The following is a 23355-nucleotide window of genomic DNA, read 5'->3' on the forward strand; positions in this document are numbered from 1 at the left end:
ACTCTCTCAATCTGTAGAAAAGTAATCTTATCAATAATCATTAAAATTTTCTCACAAGTATCAGTTCAGCCCAGAGTATGAGTGCCTTTTCTCTAGTTATGTGAATGCGTTGAGTGTCTCACGTCTCGCAGGGATTCGTTCGGTGAATGGTCTCACCGAACGAGTTGATTTCACACGAATCTATGTTCTGTGTTCAAGTTATACACAGACCATAGGTGGATTCATAAGGCGATTTGTATCGTGATGTTCTCTACACGTTGCATATCCGTTTCGGCAGCGTCGAAACATCGATCCAAGTAACAGACCAATAACACGAAGTTTTACAAGTTTATCTGCCACACGTCGTAATTCGTAAACAAAATTTCGACTTTTGGAACGCTTTATTTATTCAATGGTGACGTAAGAGGTGTGGAAGTTACACACAGACGTAGATTTTAGGCGGATTTACTTGGTAAGGCAATTCGTATTTTAAATTATTCCTCGCGTTATTCTAGTTTGATTAACTCGTATTAAATTAAATATAAACACTACATAAATATCTTGTTTATTACTTCGCTATGTCGATACCCTCTTTTCTCATCCGGCCATCCCTGGTTAAGGGGCATAGCTAAATCTATTAAGAACAAAAAAAGCCCTATTTAAATGTCCAAGACGCAGATACCCAAAAACAATGTGCCTTATAAACGATAGGGTCTACCGGACGGGGACGCGAATTTATTGTAGACACTGAATTCAGTAGTCTCCGTGTAAAATACACTAGAAAAAAAAGACCTTGTGGTACATTTGTACGCAGTAGTGGATCCAGAAATCCTTAGAGGGGGTGCAGTAAGGAAATATTAGACCTTACAAAATTTTTTACTTCCTGTGGTACTGTGGGAAAATCTCCAGAAGAAGGCGCAGCTGCGCCTTGTACATCTTAAATTCGTTCATCGCCTCCAGTAAGGAATGCATTTGTGTGTGTTCATTTAAAGACATCCACATGTTATATTCTGTGTTTCATAAGTGATTGCATAATAAACTCTTTCTACTCTGATTACTACGATGGCGTTTTTTCCAGGCTCCACGGGTTTGGTCAGGCCCACGGTGCTGGCAACCAGAATAATTTGTACTGTAAAAACAAGAAGGGAAATTGATGGGTGAAGAATGAATCTATGATTCCTGCCTGCCACTTTGGGGGCCCCAGAGTAACAAGTCCACGGGCGTGGCCAATCCACGATGATCATGGAAAAATGCGTTCTCGGTGCCTGCAATATGAAGAGGGTTAAAATTTATCAAGTGTTTTAACGATTTCGCTGTTTATATAGAGGTTATGATCTTTTCCCTGTAGAATTATCAATTGGTCGTGAAATCAATGTGGTGTTTATATATTATATAATAATTCGATAATTCACAGATACAGAATTGTATAATACGTAAGAGGTAGATCCGTTCACAAGTAGGCATCAGCGCTTTGCGAGAGTTTCGCTGTTTACGAGAGCGCTATATCGAGGTTTGTTTGTCTTTACAATCAAACTTCCAATTGTTCTTAACTGTAAAATAAAGCGCATTGCGTATATATATACGAATACTTTACACTATTTTTGTGTGCTCTTGGCGATAACTTTTGACTCTAGAGATAAACTTCTAGCTTATGCAATCCAACACATGTCGTTATTTTAGGAGAAAAAAGTAAACAAATTTGTAATTTACTTATATATATTTGTTGAAATAATATTTTAATATTTAATAACCGAAATTACGGAGGGTATGTTCTGGAAATGAAGAAAGCTCAGTATACGAAATCCGTTCCGGTTAAAGGTCCATTTACACACAAGTGAAGTCCGGCACAGTGCAGTGAATTTTTGCCTGTGGGAAATCGTTGACCTAGCTTTAAACCAACTTGTCCAGACTCGTCTGTCACGGTGCTGTGCAGTGGCAGTGGCGTGACCGTACCGTGAAAGTACGTTTGACGGGAACGACATTTTCACTGACGGTAAAATTTGTTTTCCAATGGATGACGAACATTTAATTGAAATGGTGCATCAACACCTTGTTTTATTTGATTTATCTCATTCGAAATACACGGACACTGGGTATAAAATGAATATTTTCTCTGTTTTGTTTAATAAAATATGAAATGCATGTTGGGACATTCGAAAATATTCAATAAATATAGATTCGTCATCTCAGTTTTTTATAAAGGATATGAAACACTCATTCTGTTGATATGTTTTATCCATGCTTGATGTACCCACTTGCGGCGCTTTCTTGATCGCATTTCTTTTTCTTCTTCATCCAAACATATAGCTATCATAGCCAATTCATCCTCAGTAAAGTCTATGACCACTCACTGACAGCACGGAAACGTCACTGTTGTGTGTAAATACTCGTTACTGTGCTGTGCTCGACGTCACTGACACCAAACGGTCACTGTTGTGTGTAAATGCTAAGGCAAAGCAGCGAGCGAGCGATCTGACAAGGGGGAGTTTCTCTCACGGGAGGACTTTTTGTGAGGGAAACTGGCCCCTATTGAGGTGTTACACGCATGACGAAAACCCGAAAAACTCCAGGTAGGCAGGCCATCGGTAAGGGTTTGGTGGTTTTATCAACTTTGCCACTGGTAAGATTTATTATGAATTCAGCTTAGTCTACAGTAATGAAACTATAAACATTGGTCGTGCTTCAGCAAAGGACTTCCACTTGGTCTTCGTGTTTCCTTTGGGTTTGTAATACATAAATAAGGGCCAATTTCTCATACAAGTTCTCGCTATACAAACGACATCAACTTTATATAGTACATTACAGAACGGTTCAATCCCACCAATACGGGGTACACAAGCTTTGGTGTCAAACCGCTTATTGGTTACAGCTACAGAGTACTCTGAATAGGGAAACTTTAATTATGGCCACCTCGTACAGTATATTGATTGTAGATATACGATGACGGTTAAATGCCTTTTTATTTAGATAACACCCGACACAATACTGTATAACAATGGGAATAGTCTCTATTATAAAGTACGTCCTCCTACTGAAGACATATTGCGTTTGGACAGCAAAAGGAGCGGAATATTTGGACATGACATACGAACTAAACGAGAATATACCCGTTTATCCCGGCATTACCCCATTAAACGTCACTGTGTTGTACAATGGCACCCAGCCGAATGGCTATTGGTAGGTCGGATGCATAAATTGTTCGAAACATTTAATTAAATTACTTAAACCGAAAGAATAATTTACAGTTTCATTCTTTAGGTATCAAAATGAAGACATATCTAGTTGCATTCACGTTGGAACACACTTAGACGCACCGTGCCATTTCGCCGAGGGTAGATGGTGCATTCATGAAATTCCATTCGAACGCTTCATTGCCCCCGCCGTAGTGGTCGATATAAATTACAGAATAGCGAACGGGTCGGTGTCTAACCTGATGCCGGAAGATTTGGAAGAATGGGAAAATGTCCACGGTAAAATACCGGACGGTAGCGTGTTAATCCTGAAGACGGGATGGGGCCAATTCTGGAACGACAAGGAGAAATTCGTGAATGGAAGCGAATTCAAAAACACGCCAGGAATTTCACGAGAAGCTGCAGAATGGTTGGTTAACAACACAAGTATTTATGGTGTGGGGGTCGAAACTCTCTCTCTCGATGAAATGGCGAGTGAAACTTATCCCGCTCACGTGACTTTGCTAAGTGCTAACATTTATGGCATTGAAGTTTTAGCTAATGTGGATAAACTGCCTACCAAAGGAGCTACTATATACGCCATGCCTGTCAAGATTACTAATGCTAGTGGGGGTCATGCTCGAGTGTTTGCTAAATTACGTTCGGAATAGATTTTTTATTTTTAACACAATTTAATTGTACGCTGTGTATCGCATATAAATGTATAAATCTGTAGCTTCAAAACACGCGGTTGTTCGTTACGTCAATTTAACGTCATTTTTTAAACTACTTTTTGTAAAGACCTAGATATAAAAGTAACACGTTTCTCCGTGGCTTTTGTAATGTATGTTTGCTCTTCCGAGACACGTGATAATGGGTCGCCATTTTTTGTTAAAACGATAGATAAAAGCCATTGTTAGATGCCCAACAGGTTAGGATGATAGCCTGCAGCTCCGAGGGATCCGGGATCGAATCCGAATAGATTTCTTCGGGGAGTGTTTCGTCCAGATGCATTGGGCCCCGTCCCTCGCCATCCGGCTGCCCCATTACGGGTCTGGCCGAACCCGTGATGAGCTTGCTAAAACAGGTCCTCTTACAGGAGCGCATGTATGTACATTGGGCACGTGTCCCCATTTTTGTCTGTGTTTCTCTTTTCCTAATCCCCAAGAGGACCCAACGAAATTTTGACTTCTAGCCTATTCTGCAAATATAAAAGAAATTAAAGGACGATATTTGTCCATTGTGCCATGTCACTTTGTCGTATGTTGACGAAAACGTGGCCTTGAAAACAAGGAACAGTCTTTGTTTTCAAGGCCAAGTTAGGCCGAATTGCAATTAGTGCCACCTTAAGGAAGCGTTAATCCTGTGATAAAGAATAGTTTGAAGCTTCTTGCATGATGTATGATGCTCTTTCTTATAGTCTGCGGGCGCCGCTGCCCTCTTACTACCCACAGACGTATCGGGACTGACCACCCCCCTGAAATAGCCCTGGGGTTTTTGACTCGTCCGAATTCGATTCCATGACCAATTAAAATTGATTTATTTCAAGAAAATCCTTTTTTAAAGAAAGGATCGCATTTTACATGCATTGAGTAGTGACCAGAAAATGGCGTCCAGCAGACGAAACATCGTTACTTTTATAAAATCTGGGGCCTTACATTCTCATCCGTTGATGTGCCTTCTGGTGAATTAAGGAGAAAATATTATAAGGGTTATTCGTACTGAAGCGCCACCATTGAGAAATGCTAGATCTACGAAACTGCAGAACTATAGAATTAAGAATTGAATTGATTTTGAAATTACCAATAGAAATTTCGTTCATAACGCCCATTTTGTTAGTAATTTTATACTTTAAAAAAGTTTTCTAATTTATTTTCATCGATTAGTACTACAAAATCGTGAAATAATGACAGGAGAGAATGCCACCTTTGAAATATCCAGCAATATTTGAATACCCTATTAAAAGTAAAGCCAAGCTATTAAAAGATTGCCAAGAAATTCTTAATTATACGAGTATTGATTCTTATATTTTTCAAATGGTAAAGTAGGTGAAATTTTAATTAAATTGTCACAAAACACTCGTATCCTTAATTAAGACAAATGTCGAGCCATCCCAACCCTATCTGCAAGTAATAATTCTGTATGGACTTGTGAATTATGATGGGAATGTTATTTTATCTAGCTGGATGCACATGTATGGCTGGTTGGTTACCCATTCTCTTCTTAAATTTTTATCACGTGGAAATGAATGTAACCATTTTATCATTTTATTTTCTTAAAATTATTAATAAAGTTATATAATCTTCTGTATTGTAGCCTTATACAGTTATACTGTTTACAGTAGATAAAAAGATTTGTGTGCTACGCTATAATCCATAATGATAGATTCACGAAGGATCATAATGTATTTGATTTTAAAAATACAGCAGCATCGTACATACTGAATATAATCAGACATTAGAGAAATGTAACAATACAAAACCTATTTTAGAATATAGGCCTATATGCAGATGACCAAAAGTTTAGGATTTAACTTAAAATTTAAAATAACCTGTAATGAAAATAAAAAACAATCTATTAAAGAAAGAAAATATAGCAATTAAAAATAAAAATTACTTTATATAATTACTTCTGTATATACAAATTACATAATTCCATACAGTATATTCAGTACAGCATTAGTAATTTTTCATTCTCTGCAGTGCTGGTCAAAAGTTTAGGATAAATATAAACTATAACTGTTAATGTATATTTTTATTCATAGAGAAAAAGAGCATTTAACATGAAAATAACAATCTAAAGTATGATTTTAATAGTGTATCTAGAAAATATGGAGAAAAATAACGACCTGAGAACAGATGAAAAGTCAAACATGTAACTGGTCTCAACATGCGATGCATTGATCGGTTGGTATGCAGGCGATAGTGTACACCCCAACAGCCAGGATCGCTCGCAGCAGTTGAACATGATTTTGTCCTCACTGTCCACTCCATGTATACTTACTCCATGGATGCTATATCCTGATTTGATTGTATGCGTATTACGTATTTAGAATAAAATATAAATTTTATTTTTTCAATATATACTCAGATTCTTTAAATATTGTACTATGACACACACACACAAATACATGTCTCTGAGAACCAATATTTATTGTTTTACAAACATCTTCAACCTGATCTACAGACCATTGTCAGGATTTGGAGCAAAAGTTATTGAGGAGTTAATAAGCTCATAGTCAGATCCTAATAAAAAGAAGACAAAGCAGAATACGAACAAAGAAGTTACTAAGTTCACTTACAAAAGAGGAATGTCCAATATCATGAAGGAAATTGCAGACTACAAGAATACAAGATTACTGTACAAAAGGGCTCCCACGGTTTATAATTTGCTTAGAAATGACGGCTGTTGTATAGATTAGTGCGACGATTCGTAGATTGCCTTATCTCGTTTCATCTGGTGCGTCCAGCAGTACATTACAATGATTGCTTTCCGTGGTGAGATTCGGACTTGCTCAAAGGAAGTACCAATAGTGATTTGTTGTTCCTGTCCGTGATTGTGGCATCGCATGAGTTCCCATCCTTTTCTTTTATCCTTCTCTTCGGTGAACACTTCTAATTTCATCCACTCTTTGCATCTACAGTAGAGCCTCGATTATCCGACCTAATTGGGGACTGGGGTTGGTCGGATAATTGAAAAGTATGAAAAAATCCATTATTAGTGTAGTATATTATTATATCCCATGTAATTAGTATATTAGTATATCGCTATTAACCTACTTCATCGATGTTAAGCCTAACAAAATTTTTTTAAATAATAATCGTCGCTATTGTATCGTTAAAAATTAGAAAATTAAGCCTCGTTTAAATACTAGCTCCCTTTCATGGTCGAATGAGTGTTGCCAGCTAAAACACTAAAAATAATATTAAAGTAGCCAAGACATAGCCAAATATTGTAGCGCCACATCACTAGCGGACATTTGAAATTTGTCGACTAGGACGGTCGGTTAATCGAGGTGTCGGTTAATCGGGGGTCGGATAATAGAGGCTCTACTGTATTACACTTTTTGCTTTACAAAGGATACCCTGATCTTGTAACCACTCGATACATGTTTCCTTATCTTTGACTACTTCTAATGCTAGTGTGACCTAAGGGTCGGCACCTCTTTAGTGCCCTGTCAGGATTGACACTATCGTGTTTCGCGGAATACGGAAGCCGAGACAGCGATTTTATGACGTCACACCGTCGCGCGAACGGTCCCGTAAATGGACATTCGGATTCATAATGTCAGCCGATCGAGAGACATCAAATGGAACGGACCCAGACTCCAATTAGCACTTAATAAGGATTTAATCAAGAATAAATTGGAGAAGATACAGAGATTCTAATTTTTGTCGCGGAGAGAGAGAGAGAGAGAGAGAGAGAGTTGAATAAATACCTGGTGATGGAAGGGGTTAAGGAAGTTCATTTTCAAAATTGGTGCGTAGAAAATAGAAAATTAAGCAGACGACACCGTAGTTGCTAGTAGCGCCGCCTAGCGGTGAAAATGTGCAAACTATTCAGAAAATACTGAAAGGCAAAAAATCTGGCTATCCAGAAATCGTAAATATAACTTTTGAACTTTGGAAACAAAAACGCCAAAGGAACCATACCCCTACGCGCGACTCTTTACGAGATATAGCCCTGTAAAGAATCGCCCACGTCATTTCCGGCGATGGCGATCGGGAGTCGGGTCGCTCTCTCCGCTAAGCCTATCGCCCGTTTTACAGGCAGTCCGGCCACATATTCTAAAGACGCAACGGCAAAGACTAAAGAAAACTGCCCACGTAAAAGGCCAAGAAAACAGATCGTACTTCAACAGAGGCAGATGTTGATTCACGGGTCAGAGCAGGGTTGCATGTAACTGAATTATATCAGGATAGTTAAGAATCCTAAAACTCTCAACAAAGTAACAAAAATAGTGAAATCCCAAAATTTTCTTCCCTCGCTAACTGTTGTAAAGCGGTGGCTCGACCACGGCTCGACTACAGATGACGTATATCCGGAATTTGGCAGGAAGTGGCTAAACCTGCTGTGTGAGGTAACCTTATATTCTAGAACCTTGCTTCAAGTACCGTAGAAATATCCTCGAACTCAAGCGTTTGCTTTACGTGAAGCAGTGTGCAGCCAAGAGTTTAACAACAGTTTAGCTGCAGCGATAGCAAAGCGCTGAATTTAACAACCCGTCTGTCACACGTCGTAATTCATAAACAAAATTTCGACTTTTGGAACGCTTTATTTATTCAATAGTGACGTAAGAGGTGTGGAAGTTACACACGGACGTAGATTTTAGGCGGATTTACTTGGTAAGGCAATTCGTATTTTAAATTATTCCTCGCGTTATTCTAGTTTGATTAACTCGTATTAAATTAAATATAAACACTACATAAATATCTTGTTTATTACTTCGCTATGTCGATACCCTCTTTTCTCATCCGGCCATCCCTGGTTAAGGGGCATAGCTAAATCTATTAAGAACAAAAAAAGCCCTATTTAAATGTCCAAGACGCAGATACTCAAAAACAATGTGCCTTATAAACGATAGGGTCTACCGGACGGGGACGCGAATTTATTGTAGACACTGAATTCAGTAGTCTCCGTGTAAAATACACTAGAAAAAAAAGACCTTGTGGTACATTTGTACGCAGTAGTGGATCCAGAAATCCTTAGAGGGGGTGCAGTAAGGAAATATTAGACCTTACAAAATTTTTTACTTCCTGTGGTACTGTGGGAAAATCTCCAGAAGAAGGCGCAGCTGCGCCTTGTACATCTTAAATTCGTTCATCGCCTCCAGTAAGGAATGCATTTGTGTGTGTTCATTTAAAGACATCCACATGTTATATTCTGTGTTTCATAAGTGATTGCATAATAAACTCTTTCTACTCTGATTACTACGATGGCGTTTTTTCCAGGCTCCACGGGTTTGGTCAGGCCCACGGTGCTGGCAACCAGAATAATTTGTACTGTAAAAACAAGAAGGGAAATTGATGGGTGAAGAATGAATCTATGATTCCTGCCTGCCACTTTGGGGGCCCCAGAGTAACAAGTCCACGGGCGTGGCCAATCCACGATGATCATGGAAAAATGCGTTCTCGGTGCCTGCAATATGAAGAGGGTTAAAATTTATCAAGTGTTTTAACGATTTCGCTGTTTATATAGAGGTTATGATCTTTTCCCTGTAGAATTATCAATTGGTCGTGAAATCAATGTGGTGTTTATATATTATACAGTATAATAATTCGATAATTCACAGATACAGAATTGTATAATACGTAAGAGGTAGATCCGTTCACAAGTAGGCATCAGCGCTTTGCGAGAGTTTCGCTGTTTACGAGAGCGCTATATCGAGGTTTGTTTGTCTTTACAATCAAACTTCCAATTGTTCTTAACTGTAAAATAAAGCGCATTGCGTATATATATATACGAATACTTTACACTATTTTTGTGTGCTCTTGGCGATAACTTTTGACTCTAGAGATAAACTTCTAGCTTATGCAATCCAACACATGTCGTTATTTTAGGAGAAAAAAGTAAACAAATTTGTAATTTACTTATATATATTTCTTGAAATAATATTTTAATATTTAAATAACCGAAATTACGGAGGGTATGTTCTGGAAATGAAGAAAGCTCAGTATACGAAATCCGTTCCGGTTAAAGGTCCATTTACACACAAGTGAAGTCCGGCACAGTGCAGTGAATTTTTGCCTGTGGGAAATCGTTGACCTAGCTTTAAACCAACTTGTCCAGACTCGTCTGTCACGGTGCTGTGCAGTGGCAGTGGCGTGACCGTACCGTGAAAGTACGTTTGACGGGAACGACATTTTCACTGACGGTAAAATTTGTTTTCCAATGGATGACGAACATTTAATTGAAATGGTGCATCAACACCTTGTTTTATTTGATTTATCTCATTCGAAATACACGGACACTGGGTATAAAATGAATATTTTCTCTGTTTTGTTTAATAAAATATGAAATGCATGTTGGGACATTCGAAAATATTCAATAAATATAGATTCGTCATCTCAGTTTTTTATAAAGGATATGAAACACTCATTCTGTTGATATGTTTTATCCATGCTTGATGTACCCACTTGCGGCGCTTTCTTGATCGCATTTCTTTTTCTTCTTCATCCAAACATATAGCTATCATAGCCAATTCATCCTCAGTAAAGTCTATGACCACTCACTGACAGCACGGAAACGTCACTGTTGTGTGTAAATACTCGTTACTGTGCTGTGCTCGACGTCACTGACACCAAACGGTCACTGTTGTGTGTAAATGCTAAGGCAAAGCAGCGAGCGAGCGATCTGACAAGGGGGAGTTTCTCTCACGGGAGGACTTTTTGTGAGGGAAACTGGCCCCTATTGAGGTGTTACACGCATGACGAAAACCCGAAAAACTCCAGGTAGGCAGGCCATCGGTAAGGGTTTGGTGGTTTTATCAACTTTGCCACTGGTAAGATTTATTATGAATTCAGCTTAGTCTACAGTAATGAAACTATAAACATTGGTCGTGCTTCAGCAAAGGACTTCCACTTGGTCTTCGTGTTTCCTTTGGGTTTGTAATACATAAATAAGGGCCAATTTCTCATACAAGTTCTCGCTATACAAACGACATCAACTTTATATAGTACATTACAGAACGGTTCAATCCCACCAATACGGGGTACACAAGCTTTGGTGTCAAACCGCTTATTGGTTACAGCTACAGAGTACTCTGAATAGGGAAACTTTAATTATGGCCACCTCGTACAGTATATTGATTGTAGATATACGATGACGGTTAAATGCCTTTTTATTTAGATAACACCCGACACAATACTGTATAACAATGGGAATAGTCTCTATTATAAAGTACGTCCTCCTACTGAAGACATATTGCGTTTGGACAGCAAAAGGAGCGGAATATTTGGACATGACATACGAACTAAACGAGAATATACCCGTTTATCCCGGCATTACCCCATTAAACGTCACTGTGTTGTACAATGGCACCCAGCCGAATGGCTATTGGTAGGTCGGATGCATAAATTGTTCGAAACATTTAATTAAATTACTTAAACCGAAAGAATAATTTACAGTTTCATTCTTTAGGTATCAAAATGAAGACATATCTAGTTGCATTCACGTTGGAACACACTTAGACGCACCGTGCCATTTCGCCGAGGGTAGATGGTGCATTCATGAAATTCCATTCGAACGCTTCATTGCCCCCGCCGTAGTGGTCGATATAAATTACAGAATAGCGAACGGGTCGGTGTCTAACCTGATGCCGGAAGATTTGGAAGAATGGGAAAATGTCCACGGTAAAATACCGGACGGTAGCGTGTTAATCCTGAAGACGGGATGGGGCCAATTCTGGAACGACAAGGAGAAATTCGTGAATGGAAGCGAATTCAAAAACACGCCAGGAATTTCACGAGAAGCTGCAGAATGGTTGGTTAACAACACAAGTATTTATGGTGTGGGGGTCGAAACTCTCTCTCTCGATGAAATGGCGAGTGAAACTTATCCCGCTCACGTGACTTTGCTAAGTGCTAACATTTATGGCATTGAAGTTTTAGCTAATGTGGATAAACTGCCTACCAAAGGAGCTACTATATACGCCATGCCTGTCAAGATTACTAATGCTAGTGGGGGTCATGCTCGAGTGTTTGCTAAATTACGTTCGGAATAGATTTTTTATTTTTAACACAATTTAATTGTACGCTGTGTATCGCATATAAATGTATAAATCTGTAGCTTCAAAACACGCGGTTGTTCGTTACGTCAATTTAACGTCATTTTTTAAACTACTTTTTGTAAAGACCTAGATATAAAAGTAACACGTTTCTCCGTGGCTTTTGTAATGTATGTTTGCTCTTCCGAGACACGTGATAATGGGTCGCCATTTTTTGTTAAAACGATAGATAAAAGCCATTGTTAGATGCCCAACAGGTTAGGATGATAGCCTGCAGCTCCGAGGGATCCGGGATCGAATCCGAATAGATTTCTTCGGGGAGTGTTTCGTCCAGATGCATTGGGCCCCGTCCCTCGCCATCCGGCTGCCCCATTACGGGTCTGGCCGAACCCGTGATGAGCTTGCTAAAACAGGTCCTCTTACAGGAGCGCATGTATGTACATTGGGCACGTGTCCCCATTTTTGTCTGTGTTTCTCTTTTCCTAATCCCCAAGAGGACCCAACGAAATTTTGACTTCTAGCCTATTCTGCAAATATAAAAGAAATTAAAGGACGATATTTGTCCATTGTGCCATGTCACTTTGTCGTATGTTGACGAAAACGTGGCCTTGAAAACAAGGAACAGTCTTTGTTTTCAAGGCCAAGTTAGGCCGAATTGCAATTAGTGCCACCTTAAGGAAGCGTTAATCCTGTGATAAAGAATAGTTTGAAGCTTCTTGCATGATGTATGATGCTCTTTCTTATAGTCTGCGGGCGCCGCTGCCCTCTTACTACCCACAGACGTATCGGGACTGACCACCCCCCTGAAATAGCCCTGGGGTTTTTGACTCGTCCGAATTCGATTCCATGACCAATTAAAATTGATTTATTTCAAGAAAATCCTTTTTTAAAGAAAGGATCGCATTTTACATGCATTGAGTAGTGACCAGAAAATGGCGTCCAGCAGACGAAACATCGTTACTTTTATAAAATCTGGGGCCTTACATTCTCATCCGTTGATGTGCCTTCTGGTGAATTAAGGAGAAAATATTATAAGGGTTATTCGTACTGAAGCGCCACCATTGAGAAATGCTAGATCTACGAAACTGCAGAACTATAGAATTAAGAATTGAATTGATTTTGAAATTACCAATAGAAATTTCGTTCATAACGCCCATTTTGTTAGTAATTTTATACTTTAAAAAAGTTTTCTAATTTATTTTCATCGATTAGTACTACAAAATCGTGAAATAATGACAGGAGAGAATGCCACCTTTGAAATATCCAGCAATATTTGAATACCCTATTAAAAGTAAAGCCAAGCTATTAAAAGATTGCCAAGAAATTCTTAATTATACGAGTATTGATTCTTATATTTTTCAAATGGTAAAGTAGGTGAAATTTTAATTAAATTGTCACAAAACACTCGTATCCTTAATTAAGACAAATGTCGAGCCATCCCAACCCTATCTGCAAGTAATAATTCTGTATGGACTTGTGAATTATGATGGGAATGTTATTTTATCTAGCTGGATGCACATGTATGGCTGGTTGGTTACCCATTCTCTTCTTAAATTTTTATCACGTGGAAATGAATGTAACCATTTTATCATTTTATTTTCTTAAAATTATTAATAAAGTTATATAATCTTCTGTATTGTAGCCTTATACAGTTATACTGTTTACAGTAGATAAAAAGATTTGTGTGCTACGCTATAATCCATAATGATAGATTCACGAAGGATCATAATGTATTTGATTTTAAAAATACAGCAGCATCGTACATACTGAATATAATCAGACATTAGAGAAATGTAACAATACAAAACCTATTTTAGAATATAGGCCTATATGCAGATGACCAAAAGTTTAGGATTTAACTTAAAATTTAAAATAACCTGTAATGAAAATAAAAAACAATCTATTAAAGAAAGAAAATATAGCAATTAAAAATAAAAATTACTTTATATAATTACTTCTGTATATACAAATTACATAATTCCATACAGTATATTCAGTACAGCATTAGTAATTTTTCATTCTCTGCAGTGCTGGTCAAAAGTTTAGGATAAATATAAACTATAACTGTTAATGTATATTTTTATTCATAGAGAAAAAGAGCATTTAACATGAAAATAACAATCTAAAGTATGATTTTAATAGTGTATCTAGAAAATATGGAGAAAAATAACGACCTGAGAACAGATGAAAAGTCAAACATGTAACTGGTCTCAACATGCGATGCATTGATCGGTTGGTATGCAGGCGATAGTGTACACCCCAACAGCCAGGATCGCTCGCAGCAGTTGAACATGATTTTGTCCTCACTGTCCACTCCATGTATACTTACTCCATGGATGCTATATCCTGATTTGATTGTATGCGTATTACGTATTTAGAATAAAATATAAATTTTATTTTTTCAATATATACTCAGATTCTTTAAATATTGTACTATGACACACACACACAAATACATGTCTCTGAGAACCAATATTTATTGTTTTACAAACATCTTCAACCTGATCTACAGACCATTGTCAGGATTTGGAGCAAAAGTTATTGAGGAGTTAATAAGCTCATAGTCAGATCCTAATAAAAAGAAGACAAAGCAGAATACGAACAAAGAAGTTACTAAGTTCACTTACAAAAGAGGAATGTCCAATATCATGAAGGAAATTGCAGACTACAAGAATACAAGATTACTGTACAAAAGGGCTCCCACGGTTTATAATTTGCTTAGAAATGACGGCTGTTGTATAGATTAGTGCGACGATTCGTAGATTGCCTTATCTCGTTTCATCTGGTGCGTCCAGCAGTACATTACAATGATTGCTTTCCGTGGTGAGATTCGGACTTGCTCAAAGGAAGTACCAATAGTGATTTGTTGTTCCTGTCCGTGATTGTGGCATCGCATGAGTTCCCATCCTTTTCTTTTATCCTTCTCTTCGGTGAACACTTCTAATTTCATCCACTCTTTGCATCTACAGTAGAGCCTCGATTATCCGACCTAATTGGGGACTGGGGTTGGTCGGATAATTGAAAAGTATGAAAAAATCCATTATTAGTGTAGTATATTATTATATCCCATGTAATTAGTATATTAGTATATCGCTATTAACCTACTTCATCGATGTTAAGCCTAACAAAATTTTTTTAAATAATAATCGTCGCTATTGTATCGTTAAAAATTAGAAAATTAAGCCTCGTTTAAATACTAGCTCCCTTTCATGGTCGAATGAGTGTTGCCAGCTAAAACACTAAAAATAATATTAAAGTAGCCAAGACATAGCCAAATATTGTAGCGCCACATCACTAGCGGACATTTGAAATTTGTCGACTAGGACGGTCGGTTAATCGAGGTGTCGGTTAATCGGGGGTCGGATAATAGAGGCTCTACTGTATTACACTTTTTGCTTTACAAAGGATACCCTGATCTTGTAACCACTCGATACATGTTTCCTTATCTTTGACTACTTCTAATGCTAGTGTGACCTAAGGGTCGGCACCTCTTTAGTGCCCTGTCAGGATTGACACTATCGTGTTTCGCGGAATACGGAAGCCGAGACAGCGATTTTATGACGTCACACCGTCGCGCGAACGGTCCCGTAAATGGACATTCGGATTCATAATGTCAGCCGATCGAGAGACATCAAATGGAACGGACCCAGACTCCAATTAGCACTTAATAAGGATTTAATCAAGAATAAATTGGAGAAGATACAGAGATTCTAATTTTTGTCGCGGAGAGAGAGAGAGAGAGAGAGAGAGAGTTGAATAAATACCTGGTGATGGAAGGGGTTAAGGAAGTTCATTTTCAAAATTGATGCGTAGAAAATAGAAAATTAAGCAGACGACACCGTAGTTGCTAGTAGCGCCGCCTAGCGGTGAAAATGTGCAAACTATTCAGAAAATACTGAAAGGCAAAAAATCTGGCTATCCAGAAATCGTAAATATAACTTTTGAACTTTGGAAACAAAAACGCCAAAGGAACCATACCCCTACGCGCGACTCTTTACGAGATATAGCCCTGTAAAGAATCGCCCACGTCATTTCCGGCGATGGCGATCGGGAGTCGGGTCGCTCTCTCCGCTAAGCCTATCGCCCGTTTTACAGGCAGTCCGGCCACATATTCTAAAGACGCAACGGCAAAGACTAAAGAAAACTGCCCACGTAAAAGGCCAAGAAAACAGATCGTACTTCAACAGAGGCAGATGTTGATTCACGGGTCAGAGCAGGGTTGCATGTAACTGAATTATATCAGGATAGTTAAGAATCCTAAAACTCTCAACAAAGTAACAAAAATAGTGAAATCCCAAAATTTTCTTCCCTCGCTAACTGTTGTAAAGCGGTGGCTCGACCACGGCTCGACTACAGATGACGTATATCCGGAATTTGGCAGGAAGTGGCTAAACCTGCTGTGTGAGGTAACCTTATATTCTAGAACCTTGCTTCAAGTACCGTAGAAATATCCTCGAACTCAAGCGTTTGCTTTACGTGAAGCAGTGTGCAGCCAAGAGTTTAACAACAGTTTAGCTGCAGCGATAGCAAAGCGCTGAATTTAACAACCCGTCTGTCACACGTCGTAATTCATAAACAAAATTTCGACTTTTGGAACGCTTTATTTATTCAATAGGGACGTAAGAGGTGTGGAAGTTACACACGGACGTAGATTTTAGGCGGATTTACTTGGTAAGGCAATTCGTATTTTAAATTATTCCTCGCGTTATTCTAGTTTGATTAACTCGTATTAAATTAAATATAAACACTACATAAATATCTTGTTTATTACTTCGCTATGTCGATACCCTCTTTTCTCATCCGGCCATCCCTGGTTAAGGGGCATAGCTAAATCTATTAAGAACAAAAAAAGCCCTATTTAAATGTCCAAGACGCAGATACCCAAAAACAATGTGCCTTATAAACGATAGGGTCTACCGGACGGGGACGCGAATTTATTGTAGACACTGAATTCAGTAGTCTCCGTGTAAAATACACTAGAAAAAAAAGACCTTGTGGTACATTTGTACGCAGTAGTGGATCCAGAAATCCTTAGAGGGGGTGCAGTAAGGAAATATTAGACCTTACAAAATTTTTTACTTCCTGTGGTACTGTGGGAAAATCTCCAGAAGAAGGCGCAGCTGCGCCTTGTACATCTTAAATTCGTTCATCGCCTCCAGTAAGGAATGCATTTGTGTGTGTTCATTTAAAGACATCCACATGTTATATTCTGTGTTTCATAAGTGATTGCATAATAAACTCTTTCTACTCTGATTACTACGATGGCGTTTTTTCCAGGCTCCACGGGTTTGGTCAGGCCCACGGTGCTGGCAACCAGAATAATTTGTACTGTAAAAACAAGAAGGGAAATTGATGGGTGAAGAATGAATCTATGATTCCTGCCTGCCACTTTGGGGGCCCCAGAGTAACAAGTCCACGGGCGTGGCCAATCCACGATGATCATGGAAAAATGCGTTCTCGGTGCCTGCAATATGAAGAGGGTTAAAATTTATCAAGTGTTTTAACGATTTCGCTGTTTATATAGAGGCTATGATCTTTTTCCTGTAGAATTATCAATTGGTCGAGAAATCAATGTGGTGTTTATATATTATACAGTATAATAATTCGATAATTCACAGATACAGAAGAATTGTGTAATACGTAAGAGGAAGGCCCGTTTACAAGTAGGCATTAGCGCTTTGCGAGAGTTTCGCTGTTTACGAGATCGCTATATCGAGATTTGATTGCCTTTACAATCTGCCCTAATTGTTCTTAACTGTAAAATAAAGCGCATTGCGTATATATATACGAATACTTTACACTATTTTTGTGTGCTCTTGGCGATAACTTTTGACACTAGAGATAAACTTTTAGCTTATGCAATCCAACACATTTCTATCGTTATCTTAGGAGAAAAAAGTAAACAAATTTGTAATTTACTTACATATATTTCTTGAAATATTATTTTAATATTTAACCAAAATTACGGAGGGTTTGTTCTGGAAATGAAGAAAGCTCAGTATACGAAATCCGTTCCGGTTAAGGCAAAGCAACGAGCGGGCGATCTGACAAGGGGGAGTTTCTGTGACGGGAGGACGTTTTGTGAGGAAAACTGGCTTCTATTGAGGTGTTACACACATGACGAAAACCCGGAAAACTCCAGGTAGGCAGGCCATCGGTAAGGATTTGGTGGTTTCATCAACTTCTCCACTGGTAGGATTTATTATGAATTCGGCTTAGTCTACAGCAGTGTTTCTCAACGGGGGCGATATCGCCCCCATGTGGGCGTTTTTCCATGTTCAGGGGGCGATTAGCAACAATTTATATTTTGGGGGGCGAAAAACAATTTTCTGGGCGATATAGTAAAACATTATATTAAGAATAATTAGATATTTTATTCGTTATATCGTACAATAATTATAAAAATAACATTATACTTGTCACTAGTCTATTCAATGCAGTACGAATTTGGCATTAGCCTTGTCCCTCGGCATCGGAATTTTGTAGTGAAGGGGGCGACGATTCGTTAGAGGTTGAGAAACACTGGTCTACAGTGATGAAACTATAAACATTGGTCGTGGGATCGTGCTTCAGCAAAGGACTTCCACTTGGTTTTCGTGTTTCCTTTGGGTTTGTAATACATAAATAAGGGTCAATTTCTCATACAAGTTCTTCCTTCGGCAGATCGCCCACGTGTCGCCTTGCCCTATACAAACGACACCAACTTTATATAGTACCGTTCAGAAATGTCTTCACCAATAAGGGGTACACAAACTTTGGTGTCAAACCGCTTATTGATTACAGCTACTCTGAGTACTCTGAATAGGAAAACTTTAATTACGGCCACTGTGAAATGTTTTAAATGTTCCCATTTACACGTTCTAAACACAGTACATAAGTTCTTTATAACACAACAAAAATGTATTTGAACTTTAATTTCTCCACAAGTGGACAACACTCTGGCACCCGACAATTAATTAAGCACAACACTGGTTCCTTACCAGCCACACAGCTACACACCCTGGTCAGCACCGACCCGACACACCAAATGGAGCGCACAATTTTTCCCTTTCTAGGCGGGAAAATCTTACCCCACATTCTTAGGAATACGATTACATAAACACACCTGACACGTGTGACAGTTCTGTTTAGTTGTATATCGAACTTAATATATCGAACTTAATTAACAGCCATCTCGTACAGTATATTGATTGTAGACATACGATGATGGTTAAACGCCTTTTTTATTTATAGATAACACCCGAAACAATACTGTATAACAATGGGAATAGTCTCTATTATAAAGTACGTCCTCCTACTGAAGACATATTGCGTTTGGACAGCAAAAGGAGCGGAATATTTGGACATGACATACGAACTAAACGAGAATATACCCGTTTATCCCGGCATTACCCCATTAAACGTCACTGTGTTGTACAATGGCACCCAGCCGAATGGCTATTGGTAGGTCGGATGCATAAATTGTTCGAAACATTTAATTAAATTACTTAAACCGAAAGAATAATTTACAGTTTCATTCTTTAGGTATCAAAATGAAGACATATCTAGTTGCATTCACGTTGGAACACACTTAGACGCACCGTGCCATTTCGCCGAGGGTAGATGGTGTATTCATGAAATTCCATTCGAACGCTTCATTGCCCCCGCCGTAGTGGTCGATATAAATTACAGAATAGCGAACGGGTCGGTGTCTAACCTGATGCCGGAAGATTTGGAAGAATGGGAAAATGTCAACGGTAAAATACCGGACGGTAGCGTGTTAATCCTGAAGACGGGATGGGGCCAATTCTGGAACGACAAGGAGAAATTCGTGAATGGAAGCGAATTCAAAAACACGCCAGGAATTTCACGAGAAGCTGCAGAATGGTTGGTTAACAACACAAGTATTTATGGTGTGGGGGTCGAAACTCTCTCTCTCGATGAAATGGCGAGTGAAACTTATCCCGCTCACGTGACTTTGCTAAGTGCTAACATTTATGGCATTGAAGTTTTAGCTAATGTGGATAAACTGCCTACCAAAGGAGCTACTATATACGCCATGCCTGTCAAGATTACTAATGCCAGTGGGGGTCACGCTCGAGTTTTTGCTAAATTACCTTCGGAATAGATTTTTTTTAAAAAATAATTTAATTGTACGCTGTGTATCGCATATAAATGTAAAATCTGTAGCATCAAAACACGCGGTTGTTCGTTACGTCAATTTGACGTCATTTTTTTAAACTTGTTTATTGTAAAACCGGAGAGATGACGTCAGTTTGACATAAAAGTGTACACTTTCTGGACGAAAGTATAACTTAGCGTCGCTAAGTTATACTTTGATTTAGCGCCGCCAGCTAAACTTTGCATTATGACAAGAGTATTTTTGTAAAGATCTAGATATAAAAGTAACACGTTTCTCTGTGGTTTTTGTACTGTATGTTTGCTGAAACAAGTCACGTGATAATAAATCGCCATTTTTTCTCAAACGATAGATAAAAGTCATTGTTAGATGCCCAACAGGTTAGGGTTATAGCCTGCAGCTCCGAGTTATCCGAGATCGAATCGGAATAGATTTCTTCGGGGAGTGTTCCGTCCAGATGTATCGAGCCCCGTCCCTCGCCATCCGGCCACCCCATTACGGGTCTGGCCGAACCCGTGATGAGTTTGCTAAAATAGGCCCTCTTACAGGAGCGCATGTATGTACATTGGGCACGTGTTCCCATTTTTGTCTGTGTTTCCCTTTTCCTAATCCCCAAGAGGACTCAAATTCCATCAACAACGAAAATCTATGACTTCTAACCTGTTCTGCAAATGTAAACTAAAAAACGGTATTTGTCCATTGTGCCATGTNGTGCTAACATTTATGGCATTGAAGTTTTAGCTAATGTGGATAAACTGCCTACCAAAGGAGCTACTATATACGCCATGCCTGTCAAGATTACTAATGCTAGTGGTGGTCATGCTCGAGTGTTTGCTAAATTACGTTCGGAATAGATTTTTTATTTTTAACACAATTTAATTGTACGCTGTGTATCGCATATAAATGTATAAATCTGTAGCTTCAAAACACGCGGTTGTTCGTTACGTCAATTTAACGTCATTTTTTAAACTACTTTTTGTAAAGACCTAGATATAAAAGTAACACGTTTCTCCGTGGCTTTTGTAATGTATGTTTGCTCTTCCGAGACACGTGATAATGGGTCGCCATTTTTTGTTAAAACGATAGATAAAAGCCATTGTTAGATGCCCAACAGGTTAGGATGATAGCCTGCAGCTCCGAGGGATCCGGGATCGAATCCGAATAGATTTCTTCGGGGAGTGTTTCGTCCAGATGCATTGGGCCCCGTCTCTCGCCATCCGGCTGCCCCATTACGGGTCTGGCCGAACCCGTGATGAGCTTGCTAAAACAGGTCCTCTTACAGGAGCGCATGTATGTACATTGGGCACGTGTCCCCATTTTTGTCTGTGTTTCTCTTTTCCTAATCCCCAAGAGGACCCAACGAAATTTTGACTTCTAGCCTATTCTGCAAATATAAAAGAAATTAAAGGACGATATTTGTCCATTGTGCCATGTCACTTTGTCGTATGTTGACGAAAACGTGGCCTTGAAAACAAGGAACAGTCTTTGTTTTCAAGGCCAAGTTAGGCCGGATTGCAATTAGTGCCACCTTAAGGAAGCGTTAATCCTGTGATAAAGAATAGTTTGAAGCTTCTTGCATGATGTATGATGCTCTTTCTTATAGTCTGCGGGCGCCGCTGCCCTCTTACTACCCACAGACGTATCGGGACTGACCACCCCCCTGAAATAGCCCTGGGGTTTTTGACTCGTCCGAATTCGATTCCATGACCAATTAAAATTGATTTATTTCAAGAAAATCCTTTTTTAAAGAAAGGATCGCATTTTACATGCATTGAGTAGTGACCAGAAAATGGCGTCCAGCAGACGAAACATCGTTACTTTTATAAAATCTGGGGCCTTACATTCTCATCCGTTGATGTGCCCTCTGGTGAATTAAGGAGAAAATATTATAAGGGTTATTCGTACTGAAGCGCCACCATTGAGAAATGCTAGATCTACGAAACTGCAGAACTATAGAATTAAGAATTGAATTGATTTTGAAATTACCAATAGAAATTTCGTTCATAACGCCCATTTTGTTAGTAATTTTATACTTTAAAAAAGTTTTCTAATTTATTTTCATCGATTAGTACTACAAAATCGTGAAATAATGACAGGAGAGAATGCCACCTTTGAAATATCCAGCAATATTTGAATACCCTATTAAAAGTAAAGCCAAGCTATTAAAAGATTGCCAAGAAATTCTTAATTATACGAGTATTGATTCTTATATTTTTCAAATGGTAAAGTAGGTGAAATTTTAATTAAATTGTCACAAAACACTCGTATCCTTAATTAAGACAAATGTCGAGCCATCCCAACCCTATCTGCAAGTAATAATTCTGTATGGACTTGTGAATTATGATGGGAATGTTATTTTATCTAGCTGGATGCACATGTATGGCTGGTTGGTTACCCATTCTCTTCTTAAATTTTTATCACGTGGAAATGAATGTAACCATTTTATCATTTTATTTTCTTAAAATTATTAATAAAGTTATATAATCTTCTGTATTGTAGCCTTATACAGTTATACTGTTTACAGTAGATAAAAAGATTTGTGTGCTACGCTATAATCCATAATGATAGATTCACGAAGGATCATAATGTATTTGATTTTAAAAATACAGCAGCATCGTACATACTGAATATAATCAGACATTAGAGAAATGTAACAATACAAAACCTATTTTAGAATATAGGCCTATATGCAGATGACCAAAAGTTTAGGATTTAACTTAAAATTTAAAATAACCTGTAATGAAAATAAAAAACAATCTATTAAAGAAAGAAAATATAGCAATTAAAAATAAAAATTACTTTATATAATTACTTCTGTATATACAAATTACATAATTCCATACAGTATATTCAGTACAGCATTAGTAATTTTTCATTCTCTGCAGTGCTGGTCAAAAGTTTAGGATAAATATAAACTATAACTGTTAATGTATATTTTTATTCATAGAGAAAAAGAGCATTTAACATGAAAATAACAATCTAAAGTATGATTTTAATAGTGTATCTAGAAAATATGGAGAAAAATAACGACCTGAGAACAGATGAAAAGTCAAACATGTAACTGGTCTCAACATGCGATGCATTGATCGGTTGGTATGCAGGCGATAGTGTACACCCCAACAGCCAGGATCGCTCGCAGCAGTTGAACATGATTTTGTCCTCACTGTCCACTCCATGTATACTTACTCCATGGATGCTATATCCTGATTTGATTGTATGCGTATTACGTATTTAGAATAAAATATAAATTTTATTTTTTCAATATATACTCAGATTCTTTAAATATTGTACTATGACACACACACACAAATACATGTCTCTGAGAACCAATATTTATTGTTTTACAAACATCTTCAACCTGA

General features: G+C 38.2%; 3 protein-coding genes across 4 annotated transcripts; all 3 read left to right on the forward strand.

The window, feature by feature from the left end:
* Positions 1 to 201: 201 nt before the first annotated feature.
* Positions 202 to 6228, forward strand: LOC111627340 (kynurenine formamidase-like). The gene is made up of 3 exons (XM_023370901.1): positions 202 to 451; positions 2947 to 3156; positions 3238 to 6228. Exons 2-3 carry the CDS (start codon positions 2975 to 2977, stop codon positions 3818 to 3820), a joined length of 765 nt encoding a protein of 254 aa, XP_023226669.1. The 5' UTR covers positions 202 to 451; positions 2947 to 2974; the 3' UTR covers positions 3821 to 6228.
* A 1868-nt stretch (positions 6229 to 8096) lies between these two features.
* Positions 8097 to 14279, forward strand: LOC111627341 (kynurenine formamidase-like). The gene is made up of 3 exons (XM_023370902.1): positions 8097 to 8494; positions 10998 to 11207; positions 11289 to 14279. The coding sequence occupies exons 2-3, from the start codon at positions 11026 to 11028 to the stop codon at positions 11869 to 11871; spliced, it is 765 nt and encodes a 254-aa protein (XP_023226670.1). The 5' UTR covers positions 8097 to 8494; positions 10998 to 11025; the 3' UTR covers positions 11872 to 14279.
* A 1858-nt stretch (positions 14280 to 16137) lies between these two features.
* Positions 16138 to 23255, forward strand: LOC111627339 (kynurenine formamidase-like). 2 transcript variants are annotated; one of them, XM_023370900.1, is made up of 4 exons: positions 16138 to 16545; positions 19108 to 19317; positions 19399 to 19846; positions 20713 to 23255. In XM_023370900.1, exons 2-4 carry the CDS (start codon positions 19136 to 19138, stop codon positions 20845 to 20847), a joined length of 765 nt encoding a protein of 254 aa, XP_023226668.1. In that variant the 5' UTR covers positions 16138 to 16545; positions 19108 to 19135; the 3' UTR covers positions 20848 to 23255. The 2 variants fall into 2 exon arrangements, with proteins under 2 accessions (XP_023226668.1, XP_023226667.1); XM_023370899.1 differs by lacking the exon at positions 20713 to 23255 and having other exon boundaries at positions 19399 to 20694.
* The last annotated feature ends 100 nt before the right edge of the window (positions 23256 to 23355 follow it).

Source organism: Centruroides sculpturatus, unplaced genomic scaffold, assembly GCF_000671375.1.
Source record: "Centruroides sculpturatus isolate CEXI.00-Female unplaced genomic scaffold, Cexi_2.0 scaffold508, whole genome shotgun sequence".
NCBI lineage: Eukaryota > Metazoa > Arthropoda > Arachnida > Scorpiones > Buthidae > Centruroides > Centruroides sculpturatus.